This window comes from Pseudorasbora parva, chromosome 3 (assembly GCF_024679245.1).
Source record: "Pseudorasbora parva isolate DD20220531a chromosome 3, ASM2467924v1, whole genome shotgun sequence".
Lineage (NCBI taxonomy): Eukaryota > Metazoa > Chordata > Actinopteri > Cypriniformes > Gobionidae > Pseudorasbora > Pseudorasbora parva.
In genome coordinates, this window is record NC_090174.1 from 4,434,882 (window position 1) to 4,449,173 (window position 14,292).

Genomic DNA, 14,292 nt, shown 5'->3' on the forward strand with positions numbered 1-14,292 from the left:
TGTAATCAGAGGACAAATGGCTCCTTAGTTTCGAAATGGTTTGGGTACAAGATCGCGTTGAAAATAAAGGCGTTTGTCCAGCGTTAGAAGCTCATTTAAAACATTGCCGCGGCTCATTTAAGAAAATGACAGCTCCGAAGAGACGCCGCTTTAGTTTGAGGTAGTGCTAACAATAATAAAGAAAGACGATCAACACCTTATATGTTACCACTGAAATGAAGATGTAATATATTTCCAAATGTAAGCCCATCTTAAGCGAAATGCACCCTTCATACTGTCGTCTGCCCTGGCTCTAACCTCGAGTGTTTACTTTTTGCGAGCGCGCAAACCCAAACGCTGTGACCTCACGCCAAATGTTTTTATTGGTTTATTAAGTACAAACAGGAGAGTTATGAAAAATTGAGTGCGAGGGATATGTTCACTTCACACAAAAAGATTTTGGAATGAGACGGCCAACTGTAGTAGCGTTTAGTCCACTGTCTATAATAGCCTAATTTAGAGATCACTTTTTTATTTATTTTAACCGACAACTTTGATCGGTTAACGTTGATACGGTCAGCCATCGGTCAAACGGTCATCGGTTAACATTCCTAGGCAGGTGTTAACTTTACCAACAGTCTTGCTTTAAAAAAAGGTTCTAAATAAAATAAAAATGTAGTCCATACTACCTTTATTTGTTTTGTATATCATTTCAAACTGCATTTCCACGTTGCAATTTTGTATAGACAATTCGTAAACCAAAATAACAGAAAAATTGCTATATCGTTATGTATATCGTTATCGGGATATCAAATGAGCTATATCGGGATATGAAATTTTGGCCATATCGCCCAGCCCTAAATGCAGTATAACATTTAGCAGTGGGATTGATGGCTACATTTGTATGCATGTATCGACAGTTACAAATAAAGCCACAATAAGCTCATGGAGCAAACTTGACAATCATTTTGATGGATGACAGAAACTCTGACCAGTAAGAGAGTAATACATAAACCCATTTTGGTTGCCTTGTGAAACTGAACCGAACCAAGAAAATGCTACATTGTACCAAATGATGTCCTTGTTTCAGAACAAAACAAAAACGATCTACAGGTGTAAAAACAGCCTTAGAGTGGCTTGATTCAGGTTAGCATAACCTAAGGATGTGTGTTTGTGTTTCAGGTTTTGCTCGGCTCTCGTCTGAGTCTCATCATGGAGGCTCTCCCATCCACTGGGTTCTGCCCGCTGGCATGAATGCCAAGATGCTTGGAGGAGTCTTCAAAATTGACTGGATTTGCAGGTATTAAACCATGAAAAATAAAAATTACTTTTGGCCTATTTGTGGTTATTTTACAAATGCGCTACTGAGGTTTGTTTTCTTTCTGCTTGAAGGCGGGAATTACCTTTCACAAAAACTGCTCACCTCTCCAACCCATGGAATGAGCACAAGCCTGTGAAGATCGGGCGTGATGGACAGGTTAGCCATTTTATCATGAAACTTTTATCCATCAGGGATTGATTTGTAAGAAGTGGATGTAATACAGAAGGGGTCTATTTTTAGCAGCACTTTTTTAACATTTATTTTTGTTGAAAAATTCTGATTAATTCATTATTAGAAAAGATACACGCATAATTTTTATGACTGGGAATTTCACATCCAACCCTAACCATGACATCTTTACATTCATACACAGTTTTACTGGAAGTGATGAAGCTATTGCTCTGTAATTATGAAAACTAAGGGGGAAATTATATATATATATATATATATATATATATATATATATATATATATATATATATATATATATATATATATATATATATATATATATATATATATATATATATATATATATAAATATATAAATATATATATATATAAATAAATATTAAGATTTTTTTAACAATGTTAAATTTTACAAGCACTACAGACTCTGAACCAAACATCGAGGGAAATTAAAGGTGTAGTTAATGCTATGTGCCATTCCTTATTGTTGAGACCAGATTCAGTTACAGTAAATGTTCATATTTCATGATTATTAAAAGTTTAGCAAAGTTATCTATTGTTGACACCCACGATTGGAGGGGGGAGGGATTGAAATAGTTGAATGAACTTGAACTAACGTCAGCCAAAAACAATTTGTCTCAGAGGCAGAATGCATTATTAATGTTAATTGAATGAATTGAAGTTAATCATTGAATTGTGTACAATAAGACCAGGGGCCTATTGCACAAAACTAGCATAAGAGATTAAACAGGGATATCTTGGTTATCTTGTCATCTGTATGCAAAATTTAGTACACCGCTGTCGTGTAAACGTATCCTGAAGGCACATTCACACCAAGAACGATAACGATATTGAAAAATAACTGTATATTAGTGGATAAATTGAGCCATAATCACCAAGATATCCTTGGCTTAATCCCTTATCCTAGTTTTGTGCAATAGGCCCCCAGGAGACAATTTCCTGTTGATTTCTCACTAGCCTCTTTTTTCGTTGGCCTCATAAGGAGAATGCACAAAATTGGTTAACTTGTTCCTAAAAACAAATGGTAACGTTCTTTCTTTTCACTGTCCCGCATGATCACTCGGACATCTGCAAACCTCTGGCCGCAGGAGATCGAACCAGACTGCGGGACACAGCTGTGCATGCTCTTCCCACCTGATGAGAGCATTGACTTGTATCAGGTCATTCACAAAATGCGCCACAAGAGGAGGATGCACTCAGAGCCTCGATCTCGGGGCCGACTTCCCCACAGAGAGCCCGTCCCTCGGGACGTGGGAAGGTTAGAAAAGTTCTTTGGACTGATAGTGCGCACTTGTGTCCCTGTCACCTGATGCGAAGGGAACAAGTGTGTGTTTTTGTTATTTTTCCACCTTCGTCTTCATCGTCACTTGAGCGAGGGTCAGAGAAGAGCCACGAACCAAGCTGACCAGAGCAGACCGGACCGGCTGCGGCTTTTGTGGGAAAGTCTCAGCATAAATCCTGCGTGCTAATGTTAATTCTGATGGTTAATGGGAGCTGAAATGGTGTAACGATTGACCTGATATGCCTGTTAACTGTTAACAACTTAAGCCTAAGAATGGTCTAGTTAACTTTTTAGTTGTAGCACTGAGGTCTGTTTCTTTGCTGTAGATGAGACTGTGTTTAAATTTGTTCCCAAAGCCTTTTCTTGCAGGAGTGTCCATGGGGGATAGAGCCAGTCAAATTTGGGACTCTTTTAAAAGGAGCCTTAATAATTAAAGAGAAGATGGCACATCGATTTGAGGGGCAGAAAGCAGTCGTTGTTTAAAAAAAATCTTTCAAGAGGAGCGTATTTTGGGACTTCTTTGCTGGTTTTCCTGTCCAGAAAAAGCTCCAGTGTGTGCTTAAGAATATAGATAGTTGAAGTGTGCGGGGGTGTAGCATCAAACGGTGAAGGAAAGCATGAAAACAGAGAGGGAGAGACAGGGAGGGAGGGCAAAAAAGAGCATGTTCCTCTGCAAGGCTGCTGGAGTGGGTAGTCGTCCCGTTTGCAGTGCTTATGGACTCGAATCGCACCAGGGACTGTCCCTATTGAGCACTGCTTTACATGAACTCTGTTCCATACCACAGTGCTCAAAGAAAGGCCCAAAAAAGGACTTAAACGCATCCTTACTTTCTCCAGACAAACGTTATGAGGAAGTTTGTCAGTTTACACATTGTCTGGCCCAAGCCCCAACTGATGGACTCCATTTTGGATGCATTACATGTGTACACGTCCCTCCCCTTTCCCCACCCTCTTTGTTACAAAAGGCCCCTTCCTCTCAATCAATGGGATGTTCCAGCTGGTGGTAGGTAGGCGGTTTGGACTAAAGATGGGGTAAAATGATGATGCCTCCACCCTTCCCTTCTTCTGTGTTTCTCTGAGCCCTCCATGGACTGAGTACCCCAAGAGAAGGGTTATTTCCAGATGTCTGGATCTTCTCTTGGTCTTTTTGGTTTGCTTTGCAATGGACTGCACCACTCCTTATCACTCCCCCTTCTTCTGCTTTACCAGGCCCTCCCATTTAAAATGTGTTAAAGCATAAGATGGACTTTTATATGAACTTTTACTCTTAAAAAGTATTTGCCAACGTTAGCAGTCACAAAACTACAAGAATGCGGTATGTCACACTCTCAACCAGATTTTATTGTTCTCCACTGTAGATACTGTTATTTTTGACATTGGGTTTCTTACCATTTGTTACAATGACATTCTCACTAAGGGCATGTGTTCGAGTAGTGTTTAATAGGAACAATCTTTCATCAAAAGTGTTTAACAGTCCCTCATGGCACGGTTGAAGGCATGTGGGGTTTTTTGGCTTCAGGACACACAGCGAAAGCTAGACATCTTTATGCAATTCTGAGCAGGGCTCTACTGTTACATTATTAAAGTCCAGGACTATAACATTAATGCTAACTTGTATACATTTATATTTGGTATAGTTTTATGTTTATAAGGAAACTCTCTGATATCTTTGTCAAGCCATAGGCAGTACAAAATAGCAGCAACTTTGACCGATCAGCAACTGGTGTCCAAAAATTTAGTGGTAGCATTAAGTCATTAAGATGCATTTAAATATATTATATACTATTTGGATGTCATTATCTCCATTTAAATGACTGCTTTTTGTTGTTTTACTTCCAAGTCAACAGAGACATTTTATTTTTGTTCATTGAACTTAAGCTGGGATAAAATATAGATATTATATTTATTTCAGTTAGTTGCCAAGTTAACATTTCTTTTGTGTTATTGTTGAAGCACTTAAGTTACTAACTGGAGGCTATAACCAAGCTAATGCTGAAATAAATTAGGCCTAAATGGCAATAAAATGGCAATGACAAAAGCACACAGCAAAATGACAAAAAAATATAAGAAAAATCCAAATAAAAGCTAAAAGTATGAAACTAAAATGTAATATAAAATATATTCTGAGAACTATAATGCATTCAAAAACAGTTTGATGTAGTGCAACAGAACTGGTTGGAGACTCTTTTTGGGGAACTTAATGTGAAACCAAAAAAATCATACACATGTCCACACCAGAAAGCATCCTCTGCGAATGTCCCTCTTACACATTAGCAATGTTGTGTCTTCTCTGTTGACTTGAATGGAAGACGCCAGATGGCAGCCAAATGCTCCGTAAAACAATTTTCCAATTGGGTGAGATGCACTGGAAGGTTTATTCTAATAATGGTGTTATTTGAGATGATTCAGGTGTCCAAATTCACTTGCATGGGTGTGTAAAAAAATCACATTTGAAGGCAGTGAAATACTCACAATGTAGAGCTCTGCTGAGGATTGAAAAAACACATCAATGTGGCGTTAGTATTAAAGGATTGTTCTGGGTTCAGTACAGATTAAGCTCTGGCAACAGCATTTGTGGTAATGGGTTGATTACCTTTTTTGGTATCCTTGCATGTTTCATGCACAAGTTACCTGCTTTACATGCACATGATACTGAAGTTGAAAACTGAGCAGTTTCCATCACTCTAGTGGCTTTACTCTCGAAACTGCATTTTAATGTTTGCGTTTATCTAAACATCTGTAACCATGACTTTAAATGAGCTCTAACATTCACATGACCCCAATCGGACATCATTTTTGTGCGTGTGTAAGAAGTATAATGTGTTTTTGGTTTTAACATCAGCCAGAGTGTGTGAAATGTAACAGGGTAGGGGTCTCAAGATGGATTTTTAACTTGATACATCCTCGTAAAAACGATGCTCACGACAGGATGCTGAAAACATGACCATAAGCGAGATGAGTTGAGTTTCACCACTCAAAGCACCATAAACTGCTACAAAGATCAAATATAAAACTATATAAATTAAAAATCTAGATGAACTAGTTGACCAATTGTGATCCAGACCAAGTCAACATTTTTCCACAAATGCTGAGAGTAGTATTGCATTGAACCCAGAATATTGTTTTATGTAGGACAATATGATTTAATTTACAAAAAATATTGTATGATAGGTTTGCGTGAATGTATAGACATGCTTTACTGGATGTGTTTAGAATTAATTTAGTTGCTCACTAATTAATGTTATTCAGTGAACTTAAGTATTTTATGTTTAACTGAAATATGTAATCCTGTTCACACACACATACTGATATCTGAAAGAAAAGTGTTGTTGTTTGTATATGCCTCATGTCTGTCTGTTTTCTTAAGTCAGTGCCATCTTTCACATGAATGTACCTGATTTACGTAGGCGTCGCCCTGAAGAATATGACATGCACAACCGGAAGCGGCCCAGGATTGATTACGCTCCAGAATTCCCTCAGAGACCAGGTCAATATCTGCAATGTGTAGAGCTCCCTATTTCCTCTTCCTCACTCTTCCATGGTCCGCTTTCTGACACAACCAGACAAGTTTTTCCATCTAGCCTTGTTATGGCTCTATCGAGTGACGGGGGTGAAAGTTTGGCATCTGAACTGCACCCTGAACGTTTGCGTATTGCCAAGATTGTTGTAGCATTTGTGTTTTTGAATGAAATTGTCAATTTGTGACTTGGTTTTATTGTTTGCGCTAAGCTTCTCTGTCTCATTTTCGCTGTCCGTTTAGGTTTTATGCAAGACCCTCGCAATCAGCCTGTGGACAGGTTGGTCTTTTTGTCTTTCCCTCATTATCCGCCATTTCTAAATGGTATGTGTATTATAACTTCATGCAATGCTCTTCACAGGCGCTTCACTGGCGTTCGGAGAGATGTGTTTCTCAACGGAGTAAGTTTGTTTTCTTGACTTAGGTTGTAAAATGCATTTCACACTGTCTTATTATATTTCTGAAATCTACTGTAGATGTACATTTTGATGAAACAGAAAAAATGTGTTTAGAAACTTTGGACTTAATCCATTGAAATATCATTGGATTTGAAGAAGTGGGTATTACATTTATGAAAGAAAATAAGAGGGATTCAAGTAAATAAGGTTCAACAGTGTAGCTACTATATTTTTGTTAGATTATGAAGACTTTATTATTTGGGTGGAGGGGTAATAACATGCACTATATTCGCCGTAACACCAGGAATTAGGGTGACCACCTGCTAATAAACCCAAGGGGGGACAAAGAATATTTTTCGGGGGGACAATGTGGGACACTGCCTGGCGTGGCGGTGCGGCCCACCCCACGGGCAGATGGGCAGATAGTGGTTTACCCATTTCTAGCACATAGCAGCTTACATGGTATATTAATAATGCCCCATTTCCCTAAACATGTGTAAATGCTGATGTATGCTCATGAATATAGGCCAACCAATGTGTATTTTTAACATAATATTTTAAATATTCAGTAAACTGACAGATTACGATTTCACTTCCACTTACGATTTACTTTAGCTAGCCTATTTTACTTTATTTATTTTTCATTACAATTTATTCACTTTAAATAAATTATAATATAAAATTATAGGATTGACAGTAATTGTAGTTGCTCAACACCACAGGAACAGTAAAAAAAAAAAAAATAGTTAAGTTAAAGTTAAACTAAAAGTAAAGTTAACTCCAGAGGTTCACGGAACGAGAAGGGGAGGAAGGATGGTGAACTTCCATGTTAGTGAAGTCTGCATTGCAAAAAAAAAAAAGCTTTTCTTTCTTAGTATTTTTGTCTTGTTTCAAGTCTAAATATCTAAAAATTCTTGCATTAAGAAACATTTACTAGACATGTAAAAAATTATTGTCTTGTTTTGGGGGAAAAATTACTCAAAATTAAGCAAAAATAATCTGCCAATGGGGTAAGAAAAATAATCTAGTTTTCTGTTTGAATTAAGATTATTTTTCTTACCCCATTGGCAGATTATTTGTCTTATTTTAAGCAAAATCTGTCTTAGTTTTGAGTTATTTGTTCCCAAAACAAGACAATAATTTTTTACATGTCTAGTAAATGTTTCTTAATGCAAGAATTTTTAGATATTTAGACTTGAAACAAGACAAAAATACTAAGTTAAGAATGCTTTTTTTTTTTTTTTTTTTGTGCAGTTCAGACTTTACTAACATGGAAGTTCCCCAGCCCAACAATTACTTTTGCTTGTCTAGTAAATACTTGTTTTAAGAATTTTTAGATATTTTGACAAGAAACAAGACAAAACTACTAAGAAAGAAAAGCATTTTTTTGCAGTGTCGTTTGACATATTTTACTCTCCATGTCCGATTAAGAAAGACGTTTTGCAAAGGTGACAAAAAGCTCTCTCGGTATCCACCTCAACAGCTTTCAGTTTCGAGTCTTTCTTTTACCCACTCCTTCTCTTTTTAATTGATGATTGCCGTGCCTCATTTTTGGAATAGGAAAGTGTGCATCTAAAAAGCTCCAATTGTGTCTGGTATGCACGCGCTGTCATGACAACAACGAAAAAGTTGACAACAGCAGTTCAACTGAGGGGTGGGTGTGGCAACAGTAGCACGCTGAACTGTCAAGTAATGTTGGTTTGGCTGCCTGAGGCAAGAGGATATAGAGCGACCAACTTTTTTTGAGCAAGCATTAATTATGCGTGACACGGTCTCAATTTGCGGGACGCATGAATTTGGCTTCAAACGCTGTGCGCGCACGCGCTACGCGGGACGGCTGGTCACCCTACCAGAAATGGTCAATAAAAAGCCAATTAGTTCCATGTTGACTTGAATTTCCAGCTTGTTTGATTGCAGTTACTAATCAAGTTTGGGTTTTGAATGGGTGCGTCATAAACATCAAGTCATGAATAAACGTAATAAACATTATTAACACTTATTATCTTATTTCCAGTCCTACAATGACTACATGAGAGAATTCCACCACAACATTGGGCCTCCTCCACCATGGCAGGGAATGGTAAGATTTGACCATATTCTTTTGGTTTTCTGTATCTGTTGTTGTGGTCATCCATGTTTTTTTCTCTCTCTCTCTCTCTCCCCTGAAGGCCCCGTACCCTGGTATGGAGCATCCTCCCCAGCACCCGTACTACCAGCATCATCATCATCCTCCTCCACCCCAGGCCCATCCTCCTTACTCTGGACACCATCCCATGCCCCATGATGCTCGCTTCAGGGAAAAGAGGGTTGTTCGCTCTTTCGCCTCCAGTTTGGTAAAGTTTAGCTGCTTAAAACAGCTCAAACACTACTTGGGGCTGGGCGACACATCAAATATTCGTGATATGATTGTGATGGTTTTTGCTGACGATATAGAATTTAGGGAATATTGCGTTTATCACAATAATTGTATTTATATGTATAACATATATTTTTCGTACTGCAGCTGCTTTCAAATTAGGCTGTCATGATTCCTCGATTAAATTCCAGTACTCAACTTTTACAAATCCTCCTAATTTACCCGTGTTGCGTAACTGGCAAAATACTGGAAGTGACCCATTCCACGGACGAAAATCCATAAACTGCATTATTAAATCGTTTTTTAAGGCTGCACAACGTATTCAAACCATTTTAAAAACATACTACAGCACAGGTAATGCTGGGTGCTTTTTATTATTTACGTGTGTAGGTTACTCTGCGTTCACAGTATACACTTCTCCACATGAACTGTCATCATTTACATTCGTGGAGCGTCTCAGGCTCCATCTCTGCATACACTGTGAGTTTGGGTTGCTTATAACGTTCATCTGGAAATGCATTGTGCACCGTTTCATCAGATTTGTAAGTTAAATCATTTATAAGTCTACATCAATGTTTCTAAATATGCAAACTATTCATCTGCATTTCAAAAGAAAACTCCTTGAAGAGCTTCAAAGGTTTCTATTTACAGCAGGTTTAAAATGATAGTTAACCCAAATAATTGTATTAATCCACACTGTTCCAGTGACGAGTTTTTGTAAGAAAAATATCCATATTTGTAACTTTATAAACTATCATCTCTGCCTTCTGTTAACGGCCGTATGCGAGTCGAGCTCCGGCGGTAGTGACCTCTGACCCGGCGCATGTAGGAGTAGCGTAAGCTCAGGGGGGAGTAGATGCCTCTCATGGTTCAAACAACAAACTCAAGCTCCTCCCACATTTCTCTTTAATAGTTCTTGTTTTAGTCTTCTAATTTGTGACCGGTGTTTTGTTTTGCTATCCTCTGCGTTTCCACGTTCGTCAATACGTCATGCGTCGGGTCAGAGGTAGGGATGTAACTATATTGACGATATCGCGGTGGTAAACGTGTCTCGATATCGTCGTGGTTGGGTTACAATATTAAAAGGACAGCTGTCCGTCAAAAAGCAAGAGGAATAAACACAGTCCCGCAGAACAATTCATTGTTAACTAATTCATTTGACCTTGATCGTTAGCGACTCGGATCTATATTTAACATGGATAGACCTCTACCTGTCATGATAATATATAAAACTCCTGATGTTAGTTACACTTACAGAAGAATAAAATAAAACCTATTTCGTCACCTTTTGGAGCTTGGAAGGGTTTAGTGTGAGCAGATGTTTAATACCATCATCATCTGTCCTCGTCAGAGTTCGTTTACCAGTATATTCAGCATCTGCCTCATATTCTCGATCTCCAGCATATTCTCCAAACTCATTTTCAACGTCTTCAAAATCTATATTTTGATCACTGACAGCTTCTTGACCACATCCATCATCAAGAGACAGTGACACTAACATATGATTGTGTTTAGTACTTGCTTTCTGCGGTAAATCACTGAGCCATTTCAAGTTTTGCAGATTATTGTTTAGTTTTCTGTCAGAGGTAACTATGAGTGAAACGTCACTTCATCATTGCGTATCAGACATTGCCACCTTGTGGAATAAAGGTGAATTGCGCCCTATTTCCTTATTATAGATTAATTTATCAGTGCAAAATATATATATATATATATATATATATATATATATATATACGTACAATCCTACACACCTCGGGTCATTAGCGATCCTATACAATTTTGACAAAAACTAGTGAAAAAACAGGCATTCAATTATAATTCTATTGTTTTCTTGTTATATTGTTTAAAATGGATTGATTGAGGAATACTAAGAATGTCGATGTCTAACTTAAAAAAATTAATGAGGAGCAGGGTATTGAATGACGCGACCCGAGGTATGCATTTAGGGGTTAAAAGCACTGTGATCAGCGTTTAATGTTGTCATGGATCCATGAATACAACAATAAATTGCCTGTTGACTGGCAAAAGCAGAATAAATGTCAGTATTTTTTCGCTATTATCATCACAAACACTATCGTGAGCTATTTAACAATACCGTGAGCTTTTCCACAATATCGTAATAAATATCGTACCGTGAGGTCAATATCGAAGTTGTATCGTACCGTGAGGTCAATATCGAAATTATCGTACCGTGAGATTTTGATATCGTTACATCCCTAGTCACTCTTCCACCGGGACTAGATTCGAGTTTGGCCGTTACCGGAAGCCAGTGATTATTATAAAGAGAAATTAGTTTAAAAAGAGAAATATGGTTGTTTTTCTTGCATAAAAGCATGGCTTCATGTCAGGAGGCCTTTATTAACCCCCTGGGGTCGTATGGATTACTGTTACAGTGGATGGATGCACTTTTTTTAGGCTTCAAAATCTGTCAACATTTAATTTTTTTAATATACAACTCCATATTTGTCTGAAAGAAGAATGTCATGTACACCTAGGATGGCTTGAGGTGAGTAAATTATGGGATAGTTTTTGGGTGAGCCATCCCTTTAACAGCTTTGAGCATTGTAGCCAATAACAGACATTTCTGTTGAGTGCTGAATGCAATGACCAATCAGAGTTGTTGGTCAGTGGATACCAATTATTGACATACAAAGACGGTTTACTTGTACTACTATAATTAGGGAAAATTAAATGTGGAATACATCAGACAATACACTTACCTCCCAAATCGATACTATCTTGGACTTTTTTTTACAAACACAGTTAATCATATCTTTCTGACTGATTGTCACTTCGACCCCCAGCCATAATATATCATGATCATTGAGCAGTTGAAAAAGGCAGCCGGCAGTCCTACTGGCAGCCCAACACTTAGTTTTGCCCCAGTTAATTTGAAAACGTAATCTGATTACTGATTACGCATTTAAAAAGTAATTTAGTTACTTTTAAAAGCAAGTAATCTGTAAAGTTACTAAGATTACAAGTTACTTTATAATTACATTCAGCAGTTGCCGACAACACCCCTGCCACCTCAACATAGAAATGACAACCGTTTTTGCCGACACACTTTATTGGAAGTGCATTTTTAAGTTGAAATTAAAAAATATTTCCTGAAAAAATACTCTCCCTGAGACGCAAGAAAAAAGCAAAAAAATATTTTTTTATTTTTTACTAAGGAAAATGACTAATAGTAACTCACAGTGACTTGGATAAGTTACTTTAATCTGATTACTGGTTTGGAAATAGTAACACATTAGATTACTTGTTACTGGAAAAAGTAGTCAGATTAGAGTAACGCGTTACTGGCATCAGTGCCAACACTACATGTGGCCGGTCTCCGAGTGAAGGGTCAACTTGCTTGACTGTTAAGCAACTCACTAGGTTTTGGAACTCAGTTTTTCCTTACCCGTACCTTTAAATTTTTGTTTGGCAGCATGACTACGACATGCGTGTGGACGATTTCCTGAGACGAACACAGGCTGTGGTGAGCGGACGCCGGAGCCGCCCTCGTGAACGCGATCGTCAGAGAGAGCGTGATCGGCCACGGGACGGCCGGCGCGACCGAGAGCGAGAGCGAGGCAGAGAACGGGATCGTGAACGAGAGCGGATTCGAGATCGGGAGCGGGAGAAGGAGAGGGGCCGATACCGGAGATAGGGAAAAGTGGTTTTAAATCTGTTCTGTTTTTTTTTTTTTGTTTGTTTGTTTCATTTTTTTTTTTCATTTTGTAGATAGTGTGTTAGATTTAGTTAAAGGACAACTCCGGTGAGAAATGAACCTAGGTGTAATTAACAGATGGTTACCGAGTAGATCGTTCTCTGGGATGCGTTTTCATGGAAATCGAATGTAAAGAGTTTTATCTCTAAAAACAGATTAGCTTATAACACTAGTCTATGGGACACAGAATATATAGGGCATACCACTAACAAGGCTCAAAATAGCCTCACACTAACACGGTACCATAATGAGGGTCCCTACATGCAAACCGAAGCATTGAGAACTTTGTAAGTGTACAAACAGTTTAATAAGAAGATACTTTATAAACACAGCGCATTACGCGTTCACGGACAGGCGCCATCTTGGAAACAGTCTCGACGAGTCGAGCCACGAACGTGCTAAGTGAGCTGATCGATATGAATTAAGTTTGTGAAATCTAATTTATTACATGGAAATGCATGAACTATATCTGTTTATTAAAATATATAGTTGACTATCTACAAGGGAAGAAGGAGTCCCATATGAGATTCCAAGTCACCGTTCATCATTTAGCACAGCGTTTGTGGCTCGACTAGTTGAGACGTGAACGCGTAATGCGCTGTGTTTATAAAGTATCATCTTATTAAACTGTTTGTACTCTTACAAAGTTCTCAATGCTTCGGTTTGCATGTAGGGACCCTCATTATGCTACAGTGTTAGTGTGAGGCTATTTTTAGCCTTGTTAGTGGTATTAACTAGCGATTTAATTTCACTATCCTGTGCCCCATAGACTAGTGTTATAAGCTAATCTGTTTTTAGAGATAAAACTCTTTACATTCGATTTTAATGGAAACGCATCCCAGAGAACGATCTACTCGGTAACCATCTGTTAATTACCCCTAATGTCATTTCTCACCGGAGTTGTCCTTTAATCATTTTTTTAAAGAGGCAGTTAATGTTTATCAGAAAGCTGAACTGAATATTTCAGGGCATTTTTGAAAACAAAAATGTTCTCAATTCCCCATGCCATTGTTAGCATCATGCATGAAGTGAATTAAACTTTAACTGTGAAACCAAAAAGCATTTTTATCCTTTTTGATTTTTAGTCATTGGTTCAGCATCGTTCAGAAGGAGCTGCTTTCCCCCTTGGTCCCCTTCTTTCTTTTTTCTTCCCTCTTTTGGATTGTGAGCAAGACTGTCTGTTCTTTACGTGACTATTGCAGTTTTTAGGTGTTTGCCAACACTGCGCTCGTCTTTGTGTTGTACATTTAAATAAGGTCATAGGTGCCAGTATTCCAAAGCACTGCTCAATATGACTGTTGTATCAAGTATGATTCTTTAGCTTTGTCTGAAGCCAGGCTTGTTTTCTAGTGTTTTGATGGGGAGGTGGGCCAATTATTCCCACACTTGCTTCCTCTGTCCAGTGAAAGGATAAATGTCATGAAGGTTTGTAAAATGACTCAAGCCATTTGTTGTTGGAGTATCTGTTGGATACTAGATGGATACCTTTTGTACAAAACTAAAAAAATAAA

General features: G+C 38.0%; 1 protein-coding gene across 3 annotated transcripts in view; it reads left to right on the forward strand.

Moving 5' to 3' along the window:
* The window catches only part of ythdc1 (YTH N6-methyladenosine RNA binding protein C1), a 33,631-nt gene extending 20,792 nt beyond the window's left edge, over nt 1-12,839 (forward strand). The window contains exons 8-16 of one of the 3 annotated variants that reach the window (XM_067437586.1): nt 1,162-1,279; nt 1,372-1,456; nt 2,599-2,768; nt 6,164-6,279; nt 6,553-6,589; nt 6,671-6,710; nt 8,722-8,787; nt 8,876-9,040; nt 12,500-12,839. In XM_067437586.1, coding sequence (XP_067293687.1) covers nt 1,162-1,279; nt 1,372-1,456; nt 2,599-2,768; nt 6,164-6,279; nt 6,553-6,589; nt 6,671-6,710; nt 8,722-8,787; nt 8,876-9,040; nt 12,500-12,721 — 1,019 coding nt within the window. In that variant the 3' untranslated portion in view covers nt 12,722-12,839. The remainder of the gene's footprint in view (nt 1-1,161; nt 1,280-1,371; nt 1,457-2,598; nt 2,769-6,163; nt 6,280-6,552; nt 6,590-6,670; nt 6,711-8,721; nt 8,788-8,875; nt 9,041-12,499) is intronic. The other 2 variants (XM_067437585.1, XM_067437587.1) reach the window with 2 other exon arrangements.
* The last annotated feature ends 1,453 nt before the right edge of the window (nt 12,840-14,292 follow it).